At 36.8% G+C, this 26,547-nt stretch overlaps 1 protein-coding gene across 11 annotated transcripts in view; it reads right to left on the bottom strand.

The window, feature by feature from the left end:
* MBTD1 (mbt domain containing 1) overlaps nucleotides 1-19,555 on the bottom strand; it is a 61,790-nt gene extending 42,235 nt beyond the window's left edge. For 3 of the 11 annotated variants that reach the window (XM_072938702.1, XM_031676296.2, XM_072938699.1), the window contains exons 1-2: nucleotides 19,129-19,371; nucleotides 18,439-18,502 (exon numbers count right to left, since the gene is read on the bottom strand). Coding sequence is in view for 4 of the 11 variants with exons in the window: in XM_072938696.1 (XP_072794797.1) it covers nucleotides 14,491-14,596; nucleotides 18,439-18,502; nucleotides 18,666-18,768 (273 nt within the window). In the remaining 7 variants the exon portion in view is untranslated. Of the gene's footprint in view, nucleotides 1-14,490; nucleotides 14,597-18,438; nucleotides 18,503-18,665; nucleotides 18,916-19,128; nucleotides 19,372-19,413 lie in introns of those variants that run through there. The other 8 variants (XM_072938701.1, XM_072938700.1, XM_072938703.1 and 5 more) reach the window with 7 other exon arrangements.
* Between the last annotated feature and the right edge of the window lie 6,992 nt (nucleotides 19,556-26,547).

Genomic DNA, 26,547 nt, shown 5'->3' on the forward strand with positions numbered 1-26,547 from the left:
GAATTGAACAGTACATAAAAATAACACAGGATGGCCAAGTGGGTTTGGAATACAAAGCTAATTCAACATTGAAAATCAACATTTACCACATTAATAGACTAAAAAAGAAGTCATATGATTATCAAGAGACGCAGAAAAAGCATTTGACAAAATCCAAGAGGTACTCCTGATTAAAAAACCTCAGCAAACTAGGAATAGAAGAGAATTTCCTCACCTGATACAGAGCTTTTAGGAAAATCCTAAAGATAGCATCAAATTTAATAGTGAAAATCTGGATTTTTTTCCCTCTAAGACTGGGAACAAAATGAGTATATATGCTTTTGCCACTAAATTGTATTCAATATTGTACTAGAAAATTTAGCCAATGCAAAAAGAAAAAAAAAAAAGAAACAGAAAAGAATCCAGATTGGAAAGAAAGAAATTTAAATAAATCTTTATTCCCAGATATAATGCATCACTGCAGAAAATCTGATGAAACATCCAAAAAGCTACCTGGGCTAATAAATGAGTTTAGCAAGAACACCTGACACAATAGCAATACAGAAAAATAAGGTGTATTTCTATTTCTTAGCAATAAAAAAACAGAAATTGAAATAAAAATACCATTTATAATAGCATCAAAAACATGAAATAATTGGGGATAAATCTGGCAAAGATGTGCAAGACTGACACCTTGAAAACTATTAGATGTTGTTCTAAGAGTATAAGATCTAAAAAAAAAATGGAAAGATGTACTGTGTTCATGAATCAGAAGAATCAATATTGTTAAAATGCCAATTCTTCCCAAATTGACTTACAGATTCAACACAATGTAGTCAAAATACAGCAGATTTTGGGATAAAAATTGACAAGCTGATTCTAAAATTCATATGGAACCATAAGGACCTAGAATAGCCAAAATAAATTTTGAGAACAAGAAAGTTCAAAGACATAAGCTTCATGACTTCAAGATGTATGATGAAGTTACATTAATCTAGGCAGTGGGATTTTGACATAAAGACAAACAAACAGATCAACAGAAACAGAGCCCAGAAATAGACCCATACATATATGGTCACTTGATTTTTTGGATAAGGGTGAAAATGCAATTCAGTGGAGAAAATACAGCATTCAACAAAATGTGCTGGAAGAAGTAGATAACCATATGCAAAAAACAAACAACAAAACCACTTTGATCTATACCTTATATCATAAACAAAAATTAACTCAAAATGGATCATAAATCTAAAAGTAAGAGCGAAAACTATAAAACATCCAGAAAAAATATTGGAGAAAACTTTCACAATCTTAATTTAGGTACACAAGTATCAAAAATATGATTCATTAAAGGAAAAAACTGATAAACTGGACTTTATCAAAATTGAAAACTTCTGGTCTTTGAAAGGCACCACTGAGAGAATAAGACAAGCCACAGACTGGAAAACAGTATTTGCAAATCATGTATCTGATAAAAGATTTGTATCTAGAATATATAAAGAACTACTAAAACTCAGTAATGGAAACAACCCAGGTAAAAGGAAAACAGGCAAAGATCTAAAAAGACAATTCACAAGTAAGGTATATGGATGGCAAATAAGGACATGAAAAGATGCTCAACATCACTGGTCATTAGCAAAATACAAACTAAAATCACAAAATGCTCTTATGCATCTATTAGAATGACCAAAAAAAAAACCCCTAAAACCAAAAAACCCTCTCTGGTCTGTGCAGCAAATGGAACTCTCATTCATTGCAGATGGGAATGTAAAATGGTAGGAGCACTTCGGAAAACAGGTAGTTTATTAAAATGCTATACATACACCACTTACCATCCATTCCACTCCTAGATATTTATATAAGAAAAATGAAAGCATAAGTCCATACAAAGACATATAATTGATCATAATAGCTCAAAACTGGTAACACCTAAATGCCCATCAACAAATAAATGAATAAACAAACTATGGTTTGCCCAAGATTCCATTTTGCTACTCAGCAATAAAAAAGAATGAATTAATGATACAACAGGAATAAATCTCAATAACAATGAGAGAAAATCTTACAAAAAAAAGAGTACATGCTGTATGATTTCATTTATATAAAATTTTAGGAAATGCAAACTCATGTATAGTGACAGAAAGCAGACAGGTAGTTTCCCAGGAAGGGATGGGGGCTGGGGGTGAGAAAAAGGTTATAGAGCAGAGGAAACTTCTGGGTTCTGTATCTTGATTATAGTGATGGCTTCATGAGTGTTATATACATTTGTTAAAACTTTATTAAATTGTATACTTTAAAGGTGTCTAGTTTTAGACTCACAGACATAGAAAACAAGCTTATAGTTACCGGGGGGGGAGGGGGTGGGAAGGAATAAAGTGGGAGATTTGCAGATACTACCTACAAATACATATGTATTTATATATTTACAAATAAACATTATATAAACATTTATATATATACATAGTAGATAAACAAGTTTCTCCTGTATAGCACAAGGAACTATACTCAGTATCTTGTAGTAACCTATAATGAAAAAGAGAACCCAAAAAGGAATATATGCATGTATATGTATGACTGAAACATTTTGTATACCAGGAACTGGCACAACATTGTAAATTGACTATACTTCAATAAAAAAGAAAAAAAGATGTCTAGTTTTAATCTCATGTCAGTTTTACTTCAAGAAAGCTGTTTAAAAAAAAATCTACAGCCTGTCAATCTATCAACCAAATATAATGGTAGGATAAAGGTATTTTCAGATAATGCCAACTCTCAAAAAACTTAGCTCCCATGTTCACTTTACTCAAGAAATTACTAGAAGATGTGCTTCATTATAACATCAAAGTAATGAAGAAAGAAGATCTAACACCGGACAGAAGTAAAGGTAATTACCAAGACAATGACAAAGGGATGCCCCTTGGATGACAGGTGTGCCGGAGGCTGGAAAGCAAGCAGACTATATGAGAGAAGGAGGATGAAGGATGGAGGTTGATGGGGCTCTAGGATAAAATGAATTTTTGTGTTTGACAGAGTTTGTTGGAGGATTTGAAAAGATATTTTAAATAATGATTAAATGCAAAAAAAGATACAATTAACTCCAAGAAAAAAGTTATACTAAAAAAAGGAGCACAGTACAATGACTAGGCTGAGCAGCAGTAAACACTATTCATATAATTATACAAACATTAATGTTTAAATGAAGTGGATAGCTATAAAGATATGGTGATTCCTCATTTCTCAATGACATTAAAAATAACAGAAGCAAGTTTTTTGATCAATTTGAATAAAAAGCTTGGAGGATGAAGATAAAAGAGTAAATGTCAACTTACATTTATTGTCTGAGTTACACGTCTTTTCATAAAGCTTAATTTATTAAATGTAAGTGACTATTCTTTATTATAAGATTATGTCCTCCCTATTCTCTTTAAGGAAGGTAATAGTAAATAGCTATTTTTTACTGTAAAATATTTAATTTTTATTTACAAGTTATTTATAGCATTTATATTAAGTTCCAACAGATTTACAGAAAATTTGAAGATACAGTACTTTTCCTATACCCAAAATGTTTCCCCTATCTTACATTGGTATTGTACACTTGTTGTAATTAATGAACCAATATTGATACACTGTCATTAACTAAGTCTGTACTTCATTTAGATTTCCTTCATTTTTACCCAATTTTTTTTTCCTGTTCCAAGATCCCACATTACATTTAGTGTAATGTAAGCTCCTCTTGACTGTGATAATTTCTCAGGTTTTCCTGGTTTTTGATGACCTTGACAGTTTTGAGGAGTACTGGTCAGGTATTTTTGCTGAATGTCCCTACTGTTGGGATGTGTCTCGTAACTTCCTCAAGATCAGACTGGGGTTATGTTTTGGGGATGAAAATCAGAGGTAAAATGCCCTCTGTAGTATATCATACACCAAGGATACATCTTGTCAACATAACTTATCCCTATTGACGGTGACCTTGACCACTTGCCTGAGGAAGTAGCCATCAGGATTCTCTACTTAAAAATTACTCTTCACCCCTCTCCATATTGTACTCTTTGGAAGAAAGCGACTATTTGAAACCCACACTTAAGGAATGGGGAATTATGCACTGCTCCTTGAGGGTGAAATATCTACACAAATTATTTGGAATTCTTTCATGCAGACTTCTTTTCCTTTTCTAAGATAAAAATTTCCTCTTTTTGTGTTTGAAGTTTTCTCAACATTAGATTCACTGTACACAGCAATATTACATCACTGACACTACCCTTCTCATGATAGCACATCCAGATTACATGATGCTCATCTGCCCCTTACTGGTGGTAAGTTTGAAGACTTGGTCTAGCTTTGGTCTGGTTCTCCATTGGAGTCTATTTTCCCTCTTTCAATAAGCAATCTACAGGGAGACACTTCAAGACCATGCAAATATTCTCCTCCTCAAAACTTCACTCCAGATTCAGCATCCAATGATGATTCTTACCCAATCTTTTACTATCATTTTCCAACCCCAGAATTCCTTCCATATTCATCAGCTGGCATTCTTCTGTAAGGAAGATCCTTCTTTTTTCTCTAATGGGTATTAACTGACGGATTCCTACTTTTCAATTGTTTATAATTCATTATTGTCCTAATTACTTGGGGGCTCAAATTATGCCAGATTTGGCCAGTGGGAGCCCATTCAAGCCAACTCCTATGTCATTCTGACATGTCCCTAGTATTTTTTGAGTCATCCTTTACTTTCTGGCCTACCAAGACACTCTAGGCTTACACTTTTTCCTGTCTCAGTCCTGGAATCAACCATTTAACCAAAGAGCCTCGGTTTCTTTTCTGGGGGATGTCAAATAATGATTGAGGTACTCCATGTGCTGTTTCTTGGGTATCTCATTGCTTCTGGAGCTCTTCAGTGCATGGAGTTGGAATATATATGTACACATGTATGTGACATGTGTCATATGTATATACAATATATTTTAGAAAATCATGAGTTCACAGTTACACCTCCAATTCCAATTCATCCCCACAGGGCTTTTCCTTACCTTCCCACATCTGTATGTCTCGCTCTTCTTCCAGTGAAAAACCCGGCTTCCAACAAAATTAACATTTACTCATTTGCTCCACCCTCTTACACATTTAACTAGCTTCAGAAGCACAGCATCCATACTGATACAAAAGTAAACTTTTGAATTCAGATTTTCTTTGAAGTCTTTTCTCCCCAAACTGAGGGAAGGAGTACTGAGTTTAAGAGTTTCTTGGATTAGTTATTTCTCCCTCCTTCAATGCAGTTATGTTACTCATTTGAAGTAAGTCCAGTTTGGTCTGTTTTTGGTTTTAGTGTCCTCTGACATCCTTATTGAATTAATTTCGTCTCTTTGGACTATCAAAAAAAATCACCCTGCTTTCAAGTATAAAGAACTATACCATAAGGTATAACCTAGAGCAATGCTATTTCCTTCTCTACCTCATCAACTCTTGGGTGACCAATTTTATTACTCTCTGGCTCATCTTGTGTATGTTATGAAAAGGTAAATACGTGTATTTATGCTTCTTTATTTCCTCTTCTTTCTTACACAAAAAGCCACAAACTAAATTCCTCTGTCCTTTCCTTTCATTAATTTACAAATATGTCCTGGAAATCACTTTATTTCAGTGCAAAGACATCTCCTCATTCCTTTTTGAGCTACACTGTACTCCATTCTGTGTATGTTTATTTAACCAATCTCTCGTTTGGACATTTAGTAGTTTTCAATGTTATGTAATTACAAATATTGCTGCAATGTACACACACACACATATAAATTGCTTGAGGTATACTTTCAGGGTATATTCTCAGAAGCGGAATTTCTGGGTAGAAGGGTGAATATCTATGTAATTTTGTTAGGTATTGTCCAATTCCTCTCCATGGAAATTTTACCATTTTGCATTTGTGCCAGCAGTAGTGTTTTTTGTTGTTGTTGTTGTTTTTGCCAATATGCTGGATGAAAATGGTATGTTAGCAGTCTTTCTTTTTTAAAACATCCTACTTGGAAATAACTTCAAACTTTCAGAAAAGTTGGAAAAATAGTATAGTGAAATTTTGTACACTCTACTCAGATTCACCAATTACTAAAAATTTGCCCCATTTGTTTTACTTTTCTTTTGAAATATATTTTTTTCTGAACCATTTGAGAGTTGCATACAATGTGTCGTTATCCCTAACTATTTCAATGTGCATTTCCTAAGAATATAAACATTCTCTTCTAACTATAGCATAGTTATCAGTTTCAGAATTTAACAATATTTTGCCTTAATTTACCATCCGTAGTCCAATGGACCCAATAATGTCCTTTATAGCATTTCTTCCCTCCAGTTCAGGATCATGTTGTATTTGTTTCCTTTAATCTGGAAGATTAATTTTGGAGAATGCAGGCCTCCTCCCCTTTTTCTAAAAGAATGCTTCTCACATGGGGTTCATCTGAAGTTTCCTCACGTTCAGGTTATATATCCCCATAATACTACCTAAGTGACGTATCCCTCTCAGAGTATTACATCCAGAGGCACAAGATGCGTATCTGCCCCTCACTAGTGATGTTCACTTTGATCACTCTGCCAAGGTGTTGCCCAGTTTTCCACTGTATACTTACCATATTTCTCCTTGCAACTAATAAGCAAACTTGGGGACACTTAAAAAATACAAATATTCTGTTTCTCACTGAAATCCCACCCACTTCATCCCTAAATTAGGGATCAAATAACTTCTGCCAAACCAAACATTACTGTGATGGCTGCAAAATGATTTCTAATTCTAGTGCTCATTTACCAGTCAGCAGGGAACTCCCTCATCATTTCACTTGTATATCTACCTACTTACTCATCATCAGTATGAATTCGCTAACTCCTATTCCACCCCCCTAATGTTGTATAACTCATTACCACCCTTAATTATTTGGGGGCTCAAATAATCTCAGATTTGGCAACTAGCATCCCCTTGAACTGGCTCCTACATCATTTTGACATGGTCAACTTTAGAGTAATGCCTTATTTTCTGGGATATCAAGAAATTCCAGGATCATTTTATACCTCTGCTGCTTCATCCCTGAAATCAACCATTCCTCCAAGGAACTCTCATCCTTTTCAGTGGGGACTACTATTAAAAATCAATATAGTCCTACACTGAACCATTTTTGTATCTTCTTGTGTATGTGTGTGAAATTGTCTGTTCTTATCTTCTGCTCTTTTTTCTTTAGTGTTTTTAATCTTTAAATGTTTTTTCAAAATTCTCTGTATTTAGGAACCTATCCTGAATTTACCATTGTCTGTTACATATGGCAAATTTTGATCTTGATTATGGAGTTTTTTGCCACGCAATTTAAAAAATTTAAAAACAGTTTTTGTGGGGAGGTAATTAGGTGTGGATGTGCGTGTGTGTGTGTGTATATAAATATATATATATATATATATTTTTTTTTAATGGGGGTACTGAGGATTGAACCTAGGACTTTGTGCATACTAAGCACACACTCTACCACTGAGCTATACCTTCCCCCCTAAATATTTCTTGTTCAAAGCAAATCCTTATGAACTTAAGTATTTTATCTATTTTTTGTTGCTAATGTATATGTAATTTCCCCTTTTGTTATATTGTCTACTTGGTTACTGAATACATTAAGATTATTTTAAATACTGCAATCTTGCTAAATTATTTTGAAAGTTGTATCACTGAATTTCTAGGGCATTCCAGGCAAACTATCATGTTACTTGCAAAGAAACTTTTCATCTTTTTTCCTTTATGCCTATAAATGTTTTTTTTCCCTATGTTGGTTCATATTTTCGGCACAATGTTAAATGGTGGAGACAACAGACACCCTTACTTCATTTCTTGATCTTAGTGTTTCCCTATTAAGATGCTGGCTTTAGAATTAAGGTGTGTGTACGTATTTACAAAAATCATGTTAAGGAAGGATTTATCCATTCCTGTTTTCTCAAAAGCTTTTATTAGGAACAGGTGGTATATTTTGTCACAGACTTTCCCAGCATCTAGAAAGAGAATATGATTTTTCTCCTTAGAGCTATTAATATGGTAAATTGTATCAGCAGAATTCCAAATACTGAATCATCTTTGTATTTCTACTATAAAGCTCACTTCATCACAATGCATTTTAATATGGTATTAGACTGTACAATATTTAGGGTTTTACATTGACATTCATAAATATCTAATTTCCATTTTTTGTGCTATCTTTATCAGGTTTAGAAATCACTGTAACTCTTGCTTTATAAAATAATTAGGAAGTTCTCTTTCATTTTCTCTACTTTTTTTATTTTGGGGGGCGGGGGGTGGAGGTAATTAGGTTTACTTACTCATTTTTAGAGGAAGTACTGGGGATTGAGCCCAGGACCTTGTGCATGCTAAGCATGTACTCTACCACTAAGCTATATACCCTCCCCCCTTTCATTTTCTATGGTGTGAAATGATTCATGTAGCATTGCAACTATGTGGTCTCTAAAGGTTTTGTAGAACTTCCTTGTGAAATCATTTGGGCCTCATGTTTTGTGGGATAGCTCCTTGATAAATTTCTCTATTTCTTCAACGGAAATAGTTTTTTTCTTTTTATCCCTAGTGAGGCCAATTTTCTTAAACTGTATTTTCCTAAGAAATAATCCATTTCATCTAGGTTTTCAAATTTACTTGCATAGAGGTGTGCAAAATAGTTGTGTATGATTTCCTCAGTTTCTTCTAATCACTTCCCTTGTCATTTCTTATTTTGCGAATTTGTGCTTTCTCCTTTCCCCCTTGATTAAACTAGCTAGTGGTTTATGCATTCTGTGAATCCCCCCGCCCCAAAATCTAGAATTGACTTGCAATTTGATATGTAGTTTTTCTGTTCTTCAACTCATTAATTTCTACTTTTATCTATTACTTTCTTTTTTGTGTTTTCTTCTTGCTTACTTTGTTGTTCATTTCTGAGTTGGAGATTGTTTTCATTCTTTCATTTTTACTATGTTAAAGTAACCTGATTAGACCCAAGATGGAGTTGCTCATGCTAAGTCCCATGTCAGCAAATCAAAATTTAGTAGCTAGGTTTCTACACTCAGCTCTCCCAAAGACAGGCCTAGGTCAATCTATCAACACAAGTTACCCCACTGTAACAAATCAGCAAATGCCCAGTACAATTCTTTTGTTCCTCCTGCTCACTTTGGTCTACAAAAATGTCTCATCTTATGTAGCTCTTCAGAGCTCTTCTCTATCTGCTAGATTGGATGCTGCCCAATTTATCAATCACTGATAAAGCCAAAGATCTTACATAAAATTTATTATTTTTCTTTTACAACTGAAAATATAGGTATCCAGGAGTATGAATTTTCCTCAGCTAATGCTTTAAATGTTTTCCAGATTATGATGTGTATGCAGTATTTTCATTATTATTATTTTTTAGAAACTGTAATTTGTTTGCATTTCCCTTTTACCCAAGAGTTGTTTATTTTTTTAAATTGAAGCATAATTCGGAATGCACATCAAGATATAGAACTTTTCTGTCACTCTAGAAAACTCCCTCACGTCCTTTCCCAGTCAGTTTTTCCCTCCCCACCCCCATTTTAGTACTAGTTAATTTTGCATATAGCTAGGATCTTATAGAAATGGAATAAAACCATACATTTTTGTATCTATTTCACTCAGCATAGTATTTTTGAGATTTATCTTATGTTACTGCATGTATAATGGTTCATTGCTTCTTACTGCTGAGTAATACTGCACTTTATCAATGTATTAGTCTAACCATTCTCAACCCAGATTTGACTACTATGAATAAAACTGCTATCAATATGCTTGTACAGGGCTTTCTAACATATAATAGAAGGTTTCTAAATATCAAGGTAGTGTCCTTTTGCTTTTTGGTTTTGCTTTTGTTTTCTTGAATGGTATCTAAAATGATGTCTTCCTAATTATCAATAACTTTTGTGAATATTCTGTGTTTGAAAGAAAGCATATTCTCTATTAGAATGTAGTGATGGACATACCTGAAGATCTGCTTTATTATGTTGTTTAGATATTTTATACCCTGATATTTTGTCTACTATACCTACCTTGTGCTAAGAGCATTTAAGTCTCCATTTTTAGTGTTTCTTTTGACTGTTTCCATTTTTACAGCTTCTGATTTAAATAGACTTGCTGATAATTGTTGTATCTTTGTTGTGAACTGTAGTTTTAGCATTTAAACAGTCCTCCTTTGTCTTGTTTAATGCTTTTTGGTTTGACTTCTAATTTGTTATCAGTATTGCCAACTCTGCATTCTTATTTCTATTGGCTTAGTATATCTTTATCCATCCTTTTATTTTTAGCTGTTTTAAGGGCTTTTTGTATGTTATAAAGTTGGGTTGTGATTTTTAAGCCTATCTGAAAATATTTTTAATTGGTGAGAGAATCCTCCTTGATATGACCGGTATTTGTTTTCAATTGTCATATTATTTTGTTCTAATTTTTGAGTGCATTATACAATATTTACTGTATTTTTTTCCTTCATGATGGTTTTCTTTGCTTGGTCTTAAAAAAATTCCTTCAGTATTTCGAAGAGTTTGTATCCTTTTTTCTAATGCTTATCCTTGAATTAGTATCTTTTACCACTCCAGGTTTCTTTTTTCTTACCCAACGTTTCTTTCAGTTTCAGATAATATTCTGAGTCTCTTGTAATAGCCAAACTAAAGTCATCACTTTTATTCTAATTTTTCTCTTTTCCCTTTACCCACCCATATTTTTTAGCTGCAATCTTTCTGCTCTGTCACAACCTTAACATTTATGCATTATTCTTTTACCTTATGTTCCTACTCTTGGTTTTAATCTTAGTTTAAAAAGATATATAAGTAAAATATTGTTACTTTTTGCAGAAAATTTCACAAACATCTCTTAGATGAGGTCATCCTTCAATAATTTTCCCAGGAAGGGCCTAGTGAGTACAGTATTCTCTGACTTCTTGGCATGTCCAAAACTGTTATTTTATAGTCTTGAAGGATAGGTGACTGGGTATAAAATCTTAGGTTAGCATTTTCTTTCCTTATGCTGCACCACTATAGTCTTGCTTTGTACGCTGCTTTTGAGAAATCCAATACCATTCTAATTATCTGGTCCTTGTACGTCACTTCATTATTTTGCTTGGAGGCCCAGAGAATTTTTCTGTATCTTTAAAGCTAAATAGCTTTACTAAAATATATACTGGAGTTTGTCTTCTGGTATGAACTTTTACATGTATTCGAAATTCAAGAGTCAGATCTTTTATTCCAGAAAGTTTTCTTAGATTATGGTTTTAAATATTACAGATTTATTCTTTTCCTTCTTGAGAGACATCAATTACACTTAAGACTTTTTAGACTCATCTTTCATTTAAAGTCAATTTAAAAGAATAAATTTCATTTTCATTCTGTTTTCCTTCTATGTCTTTTACTATATTTGCATTTGATTCTGTTGTTTGTTGGGAAACTTGTAACTTAGACTTTATTTCTGGTATGACTTTTTTCTTCTCTTTTCTCAGTTTAATCTGACTTTATTTCTTCCTGTCTTTTGTCCCTTTCTGTTGTTTTATATTTCTGAATGACATTTTTTTTAAATCATTATTTCTATCCAAATACTGGCTTGAGGATGCTTTATTTCATTTTCAGTATTAATATGTCAATTTTCTTCTGCCTCACATTCTTCTTTATCCAGCGGGAGGGACAGATTTTCATCAGCTGATATGCTTTGATTCATATTATTTGTTTTTTTCTTATAGAATTTCTGTATGGATGTGGTCCAATCTTTTCTATTTCTATTCATTTTATGGTCAGAGTTCCTAGTTCAAGAATTCTCTAACGTTTCTCTTCATATTATTCATATTATTTGTTTTTTTCTTATAGAATTTCTGTATGGATGTGGTCCAATCTTTTCTATTTCTATTCATTTTATGGTCAGAGTTCCTAGTTCAAGAATTCTCTAACGTTTCTCTTTTTGTGAAAGATTATTTTTTCCTTTTCCTTCATTCTCTTTACGGCCATGACTCCAAGTCTCCATGTCTTCACTCCTTCCCTATGAAGTACAACTTATAATTTCAGGGTACCAATTCTGGTATTGCTTACTTTCAAGCACTTCTCTGGGGCTAGAGCTGTGATCTATCATATTTCAAACCATATTCATTATTTTGGAACTTAAAATGTTGGATTTTTCTCTTTGGGAAGTGGTATTTTGTGCTTCATCTAAGCCTTCCATGCCCCTAAATTCTTTTAATGAACCTGTTAAGCCTACCCTTTCCTACTCTTCATATCCACAGGAATGGGCAGAATCTGATTTCTCTACTTACAGGTAATCTGAAGGTTGTGGTAATCTGTTTCTTAAAGCTGAAGGCAGGGGTGGTGTGTGATTTCTATGTGCTTTTTGTTGATTTGTTTGGTTCATCAGTAGGTGAGTGGGAAAATTGCATCAGGCTTCTGCCACTGTTCTCCAGATTTGGAGACAGGCCTAGGTCAATCTATCAACACAAGTTACCCCACTGTAACAAATCAGCAAATGCCCAGTACAATTCTTTTGTTCTTCCTGCTCACTTTGGTCTACAAAAATGTCTCATCTTATGTAGCTCTTCAGAGCTCTTCTCTATCTGCTAGATTGGATGCTGCCCACATACACATTTAAGTAGTATATCAGAATATATTATTTTAGAAATACTGTTTTTTCCATTTTCTGAAACACTTCATCTGTCATACATTAAATTCACCTGACAATTTTACAGACTAAGTCTTCTTTATTTTCATCCAATTTGGTTTAGAAACACATTTTACCCTACATGAGTTTTATTTATAAATTTCATGATAGCCTTAAGAACTATTTTTGCTAACGATTTATAAAAAGCCTGTTATAATTAGGACTACAACTAATATAAATAATACAACTTACAGGATATGTTGTACGTGCCAAGGACACTCTAAGCACTTAATATGTAGTAATACATTTAATCCTTACACTGTTGTTATTCCCATTTTACAGATGAGGAAGTAGAGGTTCAAACAGGCTAAGTAATTTGCCCAAGGTCACACAGCTAAAACGAACACTAGCAATATGAGTCAAGGAAATTATCTTAAATCTATCTTCAATTTTAACCTCCTTTCTCTTTTTTTCTTAATTACGGTTTTATCAGCTAACTTCTTTAAGTACAGAAATCAAAGATCAAGTAAAACTTTCAGGTAGTGTGCCTTTTTGAACACTTTCTCAAAGTAAAACTGAAATATTATGTTAAGTGACTCCTGAAGGCCTTGAATATAGGTGATAGGATGATTGTAGATGGGGAAATCTTACCTAATACTAGGGCATGTATGGTGACTCCTCATCCACTACAGAGTAAGTCAAAGATAATGTCTAAAATTCATACATGAAGTAACATGAGCCTAATATTTAGAATTATGGAGGTAGATTAAAAAGATGAAAGAATTAAAAAATAGCTGTCTTCATGAAAGTTATAGTGGGAAGAGAAAAAAAGATTGCTGTAAGGGATCCCCTTTTCGGGTATTTTTATTATTGTTACATGGTACTATCAAGCGAATATATTACTTTTGTAAACATAACGTGAATTTTTATAAAGTATAAATTACCTCTAAAAATTCATTAAACTGGTAAAAATTAAGAGATTGATGATATCTCGCACTGGCAAATTTATATGTGGAGAAACAGCATTCATACACAGTTGGTAGGGAGGCAAATGTACGCCATCTTTTTGGAAAGTAATTTCTATTACTTAACGAAAATTTGAAAAAAGTAAGTATGCTTCCAACAGGCAATCTCACTTTTAGGAATTTGTGCTTCAGATACACTCACGGGACACAAGAATCTATGTGGAAGGATACTTCTTGTAGCAAGTGAAAAACTGAAAGCAATCTAGCCATAAGTAGGGGAATGATTAGCAACAGGTAAAATAGGTGAAAAAAGTAAATTGCTAAATATGAACAGTATGAATCATTTTTTATTAAAAGAAACAATATATGCTGGTATATGCACAGATTGATATATCTATGTTTGTTTATATATATATTTAGAAAGATCCTAGAAAGAATAAATAGCTAAACCATTAATGGTGAGAATGGGATGGAAGGATAATTTTAACTGTTCCATATTTTTCATTTTTTTTAAAGCAAATATGTTAACACTTCTATAATGAAAAATAAAACAAAAAAGGTTTTTATGGTGACAAAATGTAGGAAGGAGTCATAAATCACAGTAGAATTTCATTTTCCTACTGTGACTGTCACCCTGATGAACCTTCCTTCTTGTGAAATTCATAAATGAATTGAAAAGGTATAACCATTAATTTACTTGTATAATCACCCAAAGGGTCCAGTAAAAGCATAAATTTCTCTAGGAGAAACATTACAGAAAACATTAGTGAGCAAAAGGAAGCTATGCTTTGATATATATAAAAATACAAACCTCCATCTCTTTGGGATCAAGGTCTAGTTCTATTATTTAGGATTTTGGATGCAACAGTTACTTAGGACTCTGTTTCCCTCTCTCCAAATAAGGAAAACACCACTTACCACACAGGAAGGATGTATGACAAAATAAAATAATTCACATGAATGGGCTTTCAATTTCAATTCTTCAGAGAAGAAAGCTATGATCCTTAAGTATGAACCTGAAAAGCTAATTAAAAATAAGATGACCATGTCAAAATTAAGTCTGAAATGTAGTAGCCTAGAGGGGCTACATTAAACATCACTATTAGCTATTAATTCTACTCCAAATAACAGAATTTATACTGTGGCTGGGACTGTAGTATAAATGTAATGTGAGCAAACAAGCAAAATCATTTATTAATGTTAATGTCAAAAAATAATTTAAATAGGTTTTTAGCATCATGTTGACTTGATAAACCTGAAAATATTGATGTAAAGTGATGATATTCTCTTGTTGTTTATCTTTAAAAAATACATTTGAAGCTGGCTGCTCAAAAGATATACAATCACTGAATAATAATAACTATAGGGTACTGATATTGGAACAATTAAAATACAGTTGAACACACGTGTATGCAAGGGGGTTATTTTTCTGGTGTATAAAATAATCTGAAACTAGCTAATTAAAGTTTTGAAGTCTACAAGTAAAGTAATAAATGGCATTACCCAATATTTACTCAGCAATATATGCAAATATTATGCTAAGTACCAGAAATTTTAAAAAAATATTACATTTAATATGCATGTCCTAAAACTAGACTACAAACTATGGCCAAATAGTTGGGAGGACAAGAAATCACGAAGTTAATTAATGAGTATTATCTACAGCTAGTTCTATAATATAAGTAGGAATTAGATAATGCACTGAAAAGGGGGAAAAGGGGACCTTGGAAAGATATCTCAACATTTTAGTTATTTATAGCAGCTCACATTTTCTTATACAGTGGTCATCACATCTGACTGGAGGTTTACAGAAACCTTGGGAAGAAGGCAGGGCTGATGTTTGGTCCTTATTTTAGATGAGGAAAATGAAAGTTGAAGAAATTAGGCAAACTTGCCTAAGTTCACAGTCAGGAGGTGCCAGAGCTAGAGGCTGGCCAGTCTGCCAACTTTGTCCAGAGCTCATTTCTACTACATTACATTTTAAGTTACCAATACTAAAATGAGAACTAGATGGGAGCTCAGAAATCTAATGCAGTGTTTCTCTAACCAACCTAATAAAAACCTTTCTAAGGCCTGCATTCCTAGGTTCCACTGCAGACCTACTGAATGATAACCTCTGACAGATGTTTCGTACTTTTACAAGAGTCCCAAGGGGTGATTCAAGAGATTAGCTAAGCTTGGAAAACACTGTTCTGTATCTGCATGTCCAAGGTGGCAGACATCGTGGTTATTTAAATCAAAACTGAATAAATCAAATTAAAAACTGGGTGCCTCAGTCACTAGCTACATTTTGGGCCCTCAACAGTCACGTGTGGCTAGTGGCCACCATATAGATGGCACAGATAAAGGACATTTCCAGCATGACAAAAAGTTCTATTGGACAATGGTGATTCTATATCAGCCCTTCAACTCGAAGGATGAGAAAACTGAGGCACAGGATCTCGTTCAACATGAGTTGTGAAGCTAGTTAGTGGCAGAATTGAAATGCTAACCTAGTCTGCCAGTGCCCTTTACTATATCACTTCATCCCACGCCAAATTCAATGGGAGGGCAAGGAGAAAAAAATTTTTAAAAATAATACATCTACTTACCTCTCCTCTAAAAAAAATTTTTAAAAATTCAATTGGGAATTATTTTCTTTCCACTCTATCTTATGGGTTGCAGCAAAGCAAGAAATTATAAATTTGTGGGGAAAAAAATCCTAAAAAAAAGACTTATTTAGAAATCATGATTAAATCCAAGACAACCTGCAGTTCTTGTATAAGGTTAAAAGTAGCCTTTGATGGTCAAGAATCCACTAGTGTTAAGAAGCATATCTTAGCTTGTTTTAACTAATTATTAAGTCTCTTCTCGTCTTTTATCTTGATGTTTTTATCTTTCTTTTGGATTTGAAACACTGAAACTAATGGTATTTTTAAATGGCTTATCTTAACATTTTAATTGTGAAAAAGTTAAATCTTATTTACCAAACATTTTAAAGATAAAAATCGAGAAACAAGGAGTAACCAAAAGAAGAGTGACTTGTCTAATTTAGGATGTGGTCACTCAAAGCACTGAGCACTCTTGGCTTTTAGTAACCTAGTGGTTTAGTATTTATGACATTAATACGTTGTTTTCACTTCTAAGCTACAGTTTTACCTTCCTTTGGCTACTATGTTATGTTTAAAACAATTTAAATTATTTTATTTTAATTTCCAATGTAACTGAGGATTCAAAGCATCTGAACATCTAAGGTTTAGACACTATTCAGGTCAACATATAACCGGCCATAAAAGTATATAATAGTGTCCTCTTTAAAAATAAAACCAGTCATTCCTGTCTAGTATGTTTAGAATGCAAATGTCTCCGAAGTCCATCAACTTAAGTCATTACAGTTTATGTTTAAAGGGAGCAGGGATTTGGAACTCCACATTAATTAAAACTGTCCAGACAATTACACAGCTCTATTAACTTTTACCAGTACCTAGTATTCATTCTCATGTTTAACTTTAGTGACTAGATTTACAGAAAATATCGTATGTCAAAGTTTGTGCAAAATTAAAAATTGGAAGAGTTAAAAAACATGGCCCAACATAAGATACTTATAAACAGATACTTATTCAAGACAGTTTTTGCTATAATTTGCAAGGCACCCATAAGCCTGGAGTATGGGGTTCTATATAAATAGAAGCTACTTGTTATTCAGAGAAGGAGGTGGTGCAAAAAAAAAAAGCTATTTTCTTTCTAAACACTCATTGGTGTTGAGGTAAACAAACAAGAAAAAAAAAGCACAGTGTAAGCACATCAGAGCAGAGCAAAAGTCATAAAACAGGGGAAGAAAAAAAAAAGTCTGTGCTCTAACATTTTAAATAGGGGGCTGAAAGTTTAAAATAAAATTTGTTCTCTGGCTTTTATACCAGATTCATCACTTACACATTTTATCTGTTGTCTTAACTCCCACTTCACCATTTTAGGAAGAGGAAAATATGTGCCCCCAAGATTCCTATGCCAATAAAATTACTTTTGGAAGCGCCATAGCTCACCAAATGAAGAAGAACATTGGAAAAACACTAAGTAACAAAAAGACTGAATTGCCTCCACTACCGAGTGATAACTATAGGTGCACAGTAATGTAAGGATCATGAAAAATACTGCAAACTCTAAACAAATATAAAGTGTTGCAAAAATTTCAACTTTCACAAAAAAGTTGGAAAAAAAAAAGAAAAATAAATGAAAACATTGCAAAGGAGGGGCACTGAGAAGGAAGCCCAGCTAGACAGAAAAGCAGATGTCAAAAGGGGGTGGGGGTAGTAGTGCAGTTCTTCTGATCGTCCCTCTACCAGGAGGTGCTTCTAACAGCTTCAATACAATCTCCAGGACACAATTTTAGGCATTCTTAGGGAGACTGATTAAGGAAAACAAGAAATGTGCTTTGAGACAGGAGTACTACAGAGATAATACTGAAATTTCTAACTTCAAAAAGATGCATTAGTGGGAGAAGACAGCCATGAACTCCCCAGACCTTAATTCCCAAGCTTCCTGTAGAAAAATATCAACCATCCTCAGACATAGAAGCCAGCACATTCGAAAAGATCCAGCAAAGTTTTCAGCTGGCCCTCACTATCTCTTAGAATCTCCTTCCTCCACTTCCCTGCTGTTCTTTCCTGGCACACAAAATATAGGCCAATGAGCGGTGGGTGGGTGAGGAGGATGTGAGAGAAAATTTGAGAAGTAAAAAGGGAATCAACTTAACAAGGACATGAATGAGACGAGAGTCCAGTAAGGGTAGGCAAACAATAATCATAACAGCTGAACGGAAAGGGCTTCCTTGGGCAGCAGTGAGCGCTCAGTATTTGCAGGGGTTTAGGCAAAGCCCAGGCTACCTACCACTTGTCAGAGAGGCTGCAGAGGGGACGGCCGCTTTGGGTGACCTCTAATGTCTCTTCCGACTCTGAAATGTCAGGATTCTTATTTCACAAAAGAGAACTCAACGGTCATAAAGCCCACCGACTTTAAATCCTTTTAAATAGGCGGCCCCGGCAGCTGCCTCCCAAACACCACTCCCACCTCTCCCTCCCACACGTGCCCACCCCGCCCCCTTTCCATTTTTCCACCTCCACGTGCGAAACGCCTCGCGGCAGTCGCCCCACAGCGGATAGGCGCCTTCCCCTGCAAAGCACCAAAACTCTGCCCCCTTGGGAGAAGTGAGGACTCCATTCCCCCACCCTGGGCGGCCGAAAAAGGAAGTCTCAAATCCAGCCTTTCCCCCCAGCCAGAGCTGAAGGGGGAGGGGAGGCGGGACGAAGAGAAAAACTTTCTTCTAAAATTTTTCCTTCAGAAGTCGGAGGGATAAAGAGAACCCCGATGAGTCGAGGAGTGAGGGGGGTGGGGGGAGGGGAACCCCCAATCGTTTAACGGCCGCCAGGGGGAGGGGGGGTCCGGAGGTTGAGGGGGCGTGGGATGGAGAAGCAGGCCGGGGAGCAGGGTCAGGGAGCTGCAGGGGTTCCTGGGGTCGGGGAGCTGCAGGCGCCACCCCCCCACCTGGCACACAAAGCAGCTGCCGCGCTCGGCTCTCACCAGATCCTTTGTGTTTTCCATCAGGGCCTCATGGGTAGGGGCTGTCCGTGCTCCCCGGGCTCGCGGCGCCCCCTCCCCGAGCTGGGGGCAGGCGCCTCTCCCTGGGACTACGGCGACTACACGGGGGCCCCAGCTGGGCCCAGACCGGTGGCGGCTGCGGCAGCCCCCGGATTTCCCCCCTTTAACTCGGGTGGCCCCAGGATATCAACAACATTAGCATAGCCCTCCCTCCCCAACGCGCCTGCGCCGTGACCCGCGCCCCGATTGGCCCACTTCCCTACTTACCCTCCTATCTGTCTTCCAGCGTGGGACCCTCTGCAGGCTCCGTACTCCAAGGGCCGTACCAAGACGCAGGGGTGGAGAAGGCAACTGGGGCTCGTGTAAGTCGAGTGGTTAAGGGGTCAGGAAGAAGAGTAGAAGTTTCATCCTGTCGTCTCAGTTTATACCCTGGCTTTATCGTGCTCCGTTCAATCAGTTACAGCTGCGAAGTTGTGCTAGGAAAAATTTTCCACTCCAGTCACGCCGCTTCCCCCTCCACCTGGAAGACTGGTCCCGCCGGAGGAACTCCCACACGGGGAGGGGCTCGTGAGGGGAGTGGGCGTTACGCAGGGAAGCGAGTGCTGGTCACGTGCTCAAGGACTGCGCAGGCGCCTTCCGCTCCCCCCGACCCCGCGGCTTCGTCCACAGCGGAAAGCCAGGGCCCCGGCGCAGGCGCAGTGATGTTCCACGTGAGCGCCTGCGTTCCTTCTCCAACCTGAGGATGCTGCTGAAACGGAGAAGCGGAATGAGACCGGACCCGAGAGCAGGAGTGGGGCCGGCCGGGCCGGCCCGAAAGCCTGCTCTTTCATCCCAGCGGAAACCGCCGGCACTGCCTCGGGTAGCGGCCGCTTGGGTGGCAGTCGCGGCGGAGGGGAGACGGCTCCGGCAGCGGAACCGCCTGACGCTGGAGAAGGACAAGCGGGCCGTGGAGCGGTGCCTGGAGGAGCTGGTCTTGAGGAAGGCGAGGACGCGCTGCTGCGGCGTCTGCAGGGCCCACAGGTGAGGGAGGCCGAGGCGCGCGTCCCGGGCGCCCGGTGAGCGGTGGGCCTTCGGGGGCGGAGCCTGGGCGACCTGCGGAGCCGGGGAGCAATCAGGTGGGAGGGAGCCGGGAACGCGGGCGTCGAGGGGTGCCAGATCAAAAGTCTCCGGAGGGCGGAGGCCGCGCCTTTCTCCGTCCCCGAGGGAGCGGCTAAACCTCGTATGCAGCAGGCGCTCAGTACATTTATTTACCGAAATGTAGTTGTGAGCATCTTTTCGTAGCTCAACCTCACAGTCTTCTCCCTAGGCTCAGTGTTTCTTCCCTTTTGGCCGTTCTGTTGCCTGCCTCAATACATTGCCGTGATTCAGAGGTTCCACTTGGTTTGTGGAATGAGAATTCGTGGGCACGGGCCTGGGAGTCTGTGTTTTAATAGCCTCTCAAAAGTAGTTGACTGGTTAGCTTTTGAGAACGACTGTGTTCAACAAATATTTGTGAGCCTTCTTAGTGCCAGATTTCATTCCTGGCAATGAAATCCCTGCGTGATTGATTGTAAGTTTTTTGATCCCTTTTTTGTTCTTTTTTATCTTATACTTGGATTTTCTTCCACAATGGGGAGTCCCAGGCATTATTCTGGTCGCTGGAAAAGAAACAAATGGATGAAAACTGAAAAAAATCCCTGCCGTTTCGGAGGTTATGTTCTAATAGCAGAGGCAGAAGTTAAAGTTCAAGTTTGTTAGTGAAGGGCTGAAGAGAGAGAGAAAAAAAGGCATTTGAGAAAGGGAGATAAGTGTGTGTAGAGGTATGGCCTGTGAAATTTTTCATAGGGTTGCCAAGCATAGCCTTACTGAGAATACTCAGTTTGGTAAATGACTGCGGACCTAGGAAGTATCAGTGGATTGCCAGACCACCTTTGGGTGCCTATGGGAGAGGTTACAGAATCTAGTTGGGAGATAGAGAAATATGACTGGGAAAACGCTGAACCGTGTGACAAGTTTCCTAGTCAGAAAAAGAGCCAGTCTAAGTGAGGTGGCGTTTATTGGGCTCATAGGCCAGTAGTGGAGCAAATAGAAATCGTTTGAACATTTCTGTTGGACAGTTTTGGGAAAGCTTAAGTTCACTTCATTCGAGGTCCAGTTCCGTCAGGGGGTATTCTGTGGTCTGGATTTTGTTTTGATTGTGTAGTTTCTTAGGTAGGGGATCAATTTAAAAAAATGGGGAAGAGATACTATAAAAATATGAAATATGATTTAATTATGACAATCATTTTATATTTGATGGCAGTCTGTCTCTGGTCCAGTGATTTCTGTAGTTATGTGATTTTTCCTGCTCCTCTTTTTCCCCTCCTCTGTCAGCTTACCTTTTGTTCTTATCTTACTTGGTCTTTTTTTTTTTTTTCTGGAAAGGCAACCCACCCCCATTCCCATATATATTCTTTTGCAAAGTTTTCTTTTTTTTTAACTTTTTTTATTGATTTATAATCATTTTACAACGTTGTGTCAAATTCCAATGTAGAGCACAGTTTTTCAGTTATACATGAACATGTATATATTCATTGTCACATGTTTATTCTCTGGGAGCTACCATAAGATCTTGTATATATTTCCCTGTGCTATATAGTATAATCTTGTTTATCTATTCTACAATTTTGAAATCCCAGTCTATCCCTTCCCACCCCCGCCCCCTTGGCAACCACAAGTTTATATTCTGTGTCTGTGAGTCTATTTCTGTTTTGTATTTATGCTTTGTTTGTTTGTTTTTTAGATTCCACATATGAGCGATCTCATACGGTATTTTTCTTTCTCTTTCTGGCTTACTTCACTTAAAATGACATTCTCCAGGAGCATCCATGTTGCTGCAAATGGCGTTATGGTGTAGGTTTTTATGGCTGAGTAGTATTCCGTTGTATAAATATACCACATCTTCTTTATCCAGTCATCCGTTGATGAACATTTAGGCTGTTTCCATGTCTTGTCTATTGTAAATAATGCTGCTATGAACATTGGGGTGCAGGTGTCATCCTGAAGTAGGGTCCCTTATGGATATATGCTCAGGAGTGGGATTCCTGGATCATACGGTTAAGTCTATTCCTAGTCTTTTGAGGAATCTCCATACTGTTTTCCACAGTGGCTGCACCAACCTGCATTCCCACCAGCAGTGTAGGAGGGTACCCTTTTCTCCACAGCCTCTCCAGCAGTTGTCATTTGTGGATTTTTGAATGACGGCCATTCTGACTGGTGTGAGGTGATACCTCATTGTAGTTTTGATTTGCATTTCTCTGAAAATTAGTGATATTGAGCATTTTTTCATGTGCTTTTTGATCATTTGTATTTCTTCCTTGGAGAATCGCTTGTTTAGGTCTTCTGTCCATTTTTGAATTGGGTTGTTTATTTTTTTCTTATTAAGTTGTATGAGCTGCTTATATATTCTGGAGATCAAGCCTTTGTCGGTTTCATTTGCAAAAATTTTCTCCCATTCCATAGGTTGTCTTGTTTTACTTATGGTTTCCTTTGCTGTGCAGAAGCTTGTAAGTTTCATTAGGTCCCATTTGTTTATTCTTGCTTTTATTTCTTCTAGGAGGAAATTTTTGAGATGTATGTCAGATAATGTTTTGCCTATATTTCCCTCTAGGATGTTTATTGTATCTTATGTTTAAGTCTTTGATACATTTTGAGTTGATTTTTGTATATGGTATAAGGGAGTGTTCTAGCTTCATTGTTTTACATGCTGCTGTCTAGTTTTCCCAACACCATTTGCTGAAGAGACTGTCTTTATTCCACTGTATATTCTTGCCTCCTTTGTCGAAGATTAGTTTACCAAAAGTTTGTGGGTTCATTTCTGGGCTCTCTATTCTTTTCCATTGGTCTATACGTCTGTTTTTGTACCAATACCATGCTGTCTTGATGATTATAGCTCTATAGTGTTGTCTGAAGTCTGGGAGAGTTATTCCTCCAGCCTCTTTCTTTCTCTTAAGTAATGCTTTGGCAATTCTAGGTCTTTGGTGGTTCCATATAAATTTTATTATGATTTGTTCTAGTTCTGTGAAATATGTCCTGGGTACTTTGATAGGGATTGCATTAAATCTATAGATTGCCTTTGGCAGTGTGACCATTTTAACAATATTGGTTCTTCCAATCCAAGAGCATGGGATATCTTTCCATTTTTTAAAGTCTTCTTTAATTTCCTTCATCAGTGGTTTATAGTTTTCTGTGTATAATTCTTTCACCTCCTTGGTTAGATTTATTCCCAGATATTTAATTACTTTGGGTGCTATTTTAAAGGGGATTGTATCTTTTCTTTCTTTTTCTGTTGATTCATTGTTAGTGTAAAGAAATGCAACTGATTTTTGAACATTAATTTTGTAACCTGCTACCTTCCTGAATTCTTCAGTCAGCTCTAGTAGTTTTTGTGTGGACCTTTTAGGGTTTTCTATATTTAGTTCTTTCACATTTTTTAATTGGGTTGTTTGTTTCTTTGATGTTCAGTTATATGAGCTCTTTTTATATGTTGGATATTAACCCCTTATAGCCATATTATTTGCAAATATTTTCTTCCATTCAGTAGTTTATCTTTTTATTCTGTGGAGGTTGTCTTTGGTGTGCAAAAGCTTTTAAATTTATTAGGTTCCTATTTGTTTATTTGCTTTTATTTCCTCTGCTTTAGGAGGTTGATCCAAAAAAGTAAATGATTTATGTTAAAGAGTGTTCTTCTTGTTTTCCTCTGGGAGTTTTATAGTATCCGGTCTTACATTTAGATCGTTAATCCATTTTGAGTTTATTTTGTATATAGTGTTAGAAAATGTTCTAATTTCATTCTTTTGCATGAAGCTGACCAGTTTTCCGAGCACCGCTTATTGAAGAGACTGTCTTATCTCCATTGCGTATTCTTTCCTCCTTTGTTATAGATTAATTGACCATAAGTGCTTGCATTTATTTCTAGGCTTTCTGTCCTGTTCCATTGATTTATGTGTGTTTTTGTGCCAGTACCATACTGTTTTGATAACTACAGCTTTATAGTATAGTCTGAAGTCATAGAGTGTAATTCCTCCAGCTCTGTTCTTCTTCCTCAAGATTGTTTTGGCTGTTTGGGGTCTTTTGTGTTTCATTACAAATTTTTAAATTATTTGTTCTAATTCTGTGAAAAATGCCATTGGTATTTTGGTAGGGATTGCATCAAATCTGTAGATCGCTTTGGGTAGTATGGTCATTTTAACAATATTGATTCTTCCAATCCAAGACCACAGTGTATCTTTCCATCTGTGCCATCTTAAGTTTCTTTCAACAGTGTTTTATAGTTTTCAGAATACAGATCTTTTACCTTCTTAAGTAGGTTTATTCCTAGGTATTTTATTCTTTTTGATGGAATGGTAAATGGGATTGTTTCCTTAATTTCCTGAATTTCTCTTTTTGATATTTTGTTGTTTGTGTATAGAAATGGAAAAGATTTCTGTGTATTTATTTTGTAAGCTACAGCTTTACCAAATTCATTGATGAGCTCTAGTAATTTTCTGGTGGTGCCTAGGAATTTCTATGTATAGTATCATGTTATCTGCAAACAGTGATAGTTTTACTTCCTCTTTTCCAATTTGGATTCCTTTTCCTTCTTTTTCTTGTCTGATTGCTGTGGCTAGGGCTTCCAGAACTATGTTGAATAAAAGTGGCAAGAGTGGATATCCTTGTCTTGTTTCTCATCTTGGAGGGAATACTTTCAGCTTTTCACCATTGAGTATCATATTAGCTGTGGGTTTGTCATATAAAGGCCCTTATTATGTAGAGATATGGTCCCTCTGTACCCACTTTCTGGAGAGTTCTTATTATAAGTAGATGGTGAGTTGTCAAAAGCTTTTTCTACATCTGTTGAGATGGTTTTTATTCTTCAGTTTGTTAGTGTGGTTTATCACTTTGATTGATTTGTGATATTGAAAAATCCTTGCATCCCTGGAATAAATCCTACTTGATCATCGTATATGTGCTCCTTTTAATGTATTGTTAGAGTCATTTTGCTAATATTTTGTTAAGGATTTTTGCATCTGTGTTCATCAAAGATACTTTTACTTATTGTAATAGTGTATGTTACGGAAAAGGATTTTACCATCTTCAATGATAACATTTTCTACTAAGGAAGAGAATTTTCAGAAATTAGAAAGGATAAAATTCCAGCAGATACAAAGAACTGTACACGATTACAACAACTCAGCAATTATAACATTATTACCTAAGATTTTAAATCAGGGACCACTTAATGCTCCCTAATATTGTTTAGGATGAGTTCGTTGCAGAGCTTGAGGCCGGTTCAAACTAGTTTAAGCTGACAAAAAAGGAGGCATTTATTAAAAAAAGACAGGGGTCTATACAAAAAATAGATAAATAACAAGAACCTACTGTATAGCACAGGAAACTATATTCCATATCTTAACCTATAATGGAAAATAGTCTGGAAAAATATAACTGAATCACTTTGCTGTACAGCTGATATTGTAAATAAACTATGCTTCTGTTAAAAAAAAATAAAATGAGAGAAAAAAAGAGACAAGTGCCTCTTAGAATCAAAGGACAAGGATGCATCTAGGCCACCAGAAAGACAACAAAGTCATTTCGTTAGGTTTCTTGCCTCTCACCTGTGTTCTCTGCATTTCTCTGTTTCTCTGTATATGTTGTCTTCCTATTGGGCTGTCAGTCTCTTCCTTTCGGATATGTGATGGCTTTCTGTTTCGCTTTTTTCTCTCCCTGAAGACTGGCTGATCTCAGCACCCTTTCCCCTTCACTGCCTAAACTAGGAACTGAATCTGGGTCCTTGAAATGTTTCCTTTGCCAGCTGGCACGATGTTAAGCCTTGCCAGCAGAGGGTGCAAGAGAGGCACTGCAGGAGGAAAGGAGTTTTGTTTCTGGTTTTCCGTGCGAGTTTCGGAAACTGGGAAGCCTCACTGGGCAAACTCCTGAAGCGTAGGCAGATGCATGGCCCCAGGTCTGGTTCCGGCCGCACGGGAAGCTTTCCCGGGACCTGAGGTCTGCGGTGCGCACAGCTCCCCCAGCGTCCCCGGTCTGCGGTGCACGAGGGCTGGCAGCACCCTGTGGCCAGCAACTTCTCCCAGCAGCAACCTCTTCTTGCACCTGCTGGTTCCTCACCTTGGAAGTTTCTCAGATGAAATATGAAACTGGCCCCCTGTACGTGGAGGGCAAGGAGAGACCGAAGAAAGAGGCAGACCACTTAAGACTGGTAGGTGCGGGTTTAATAAGCCAGGGGACTTACTCTCGAGGTTTATCTTGGGCGGCCACAGACGAGTAGATCTCTACACCTGTCTGCCAGGATCTTAAAAAGTTTATATACAGCCCTTAACTGGTTCAGACATGTATATCCAGATGGTCTCAGCTACACATTACTATTTCAAGGCTGTCTACTCAAGG

Source organism: Vicugna pacos, chromosome 16 (genome assembly GCF_048564905.1).
Source record: "Vicugna pacos chromosome 16, VicPac4, whole genome shotgun sequence".
Taxonomy (NCBI): domain Eukaryota; kingdom Metazoa; phylum Chordata; class Mammalia; order Artiodactyla; family Camelidae; genus Vicugna; species Vicugna pacos.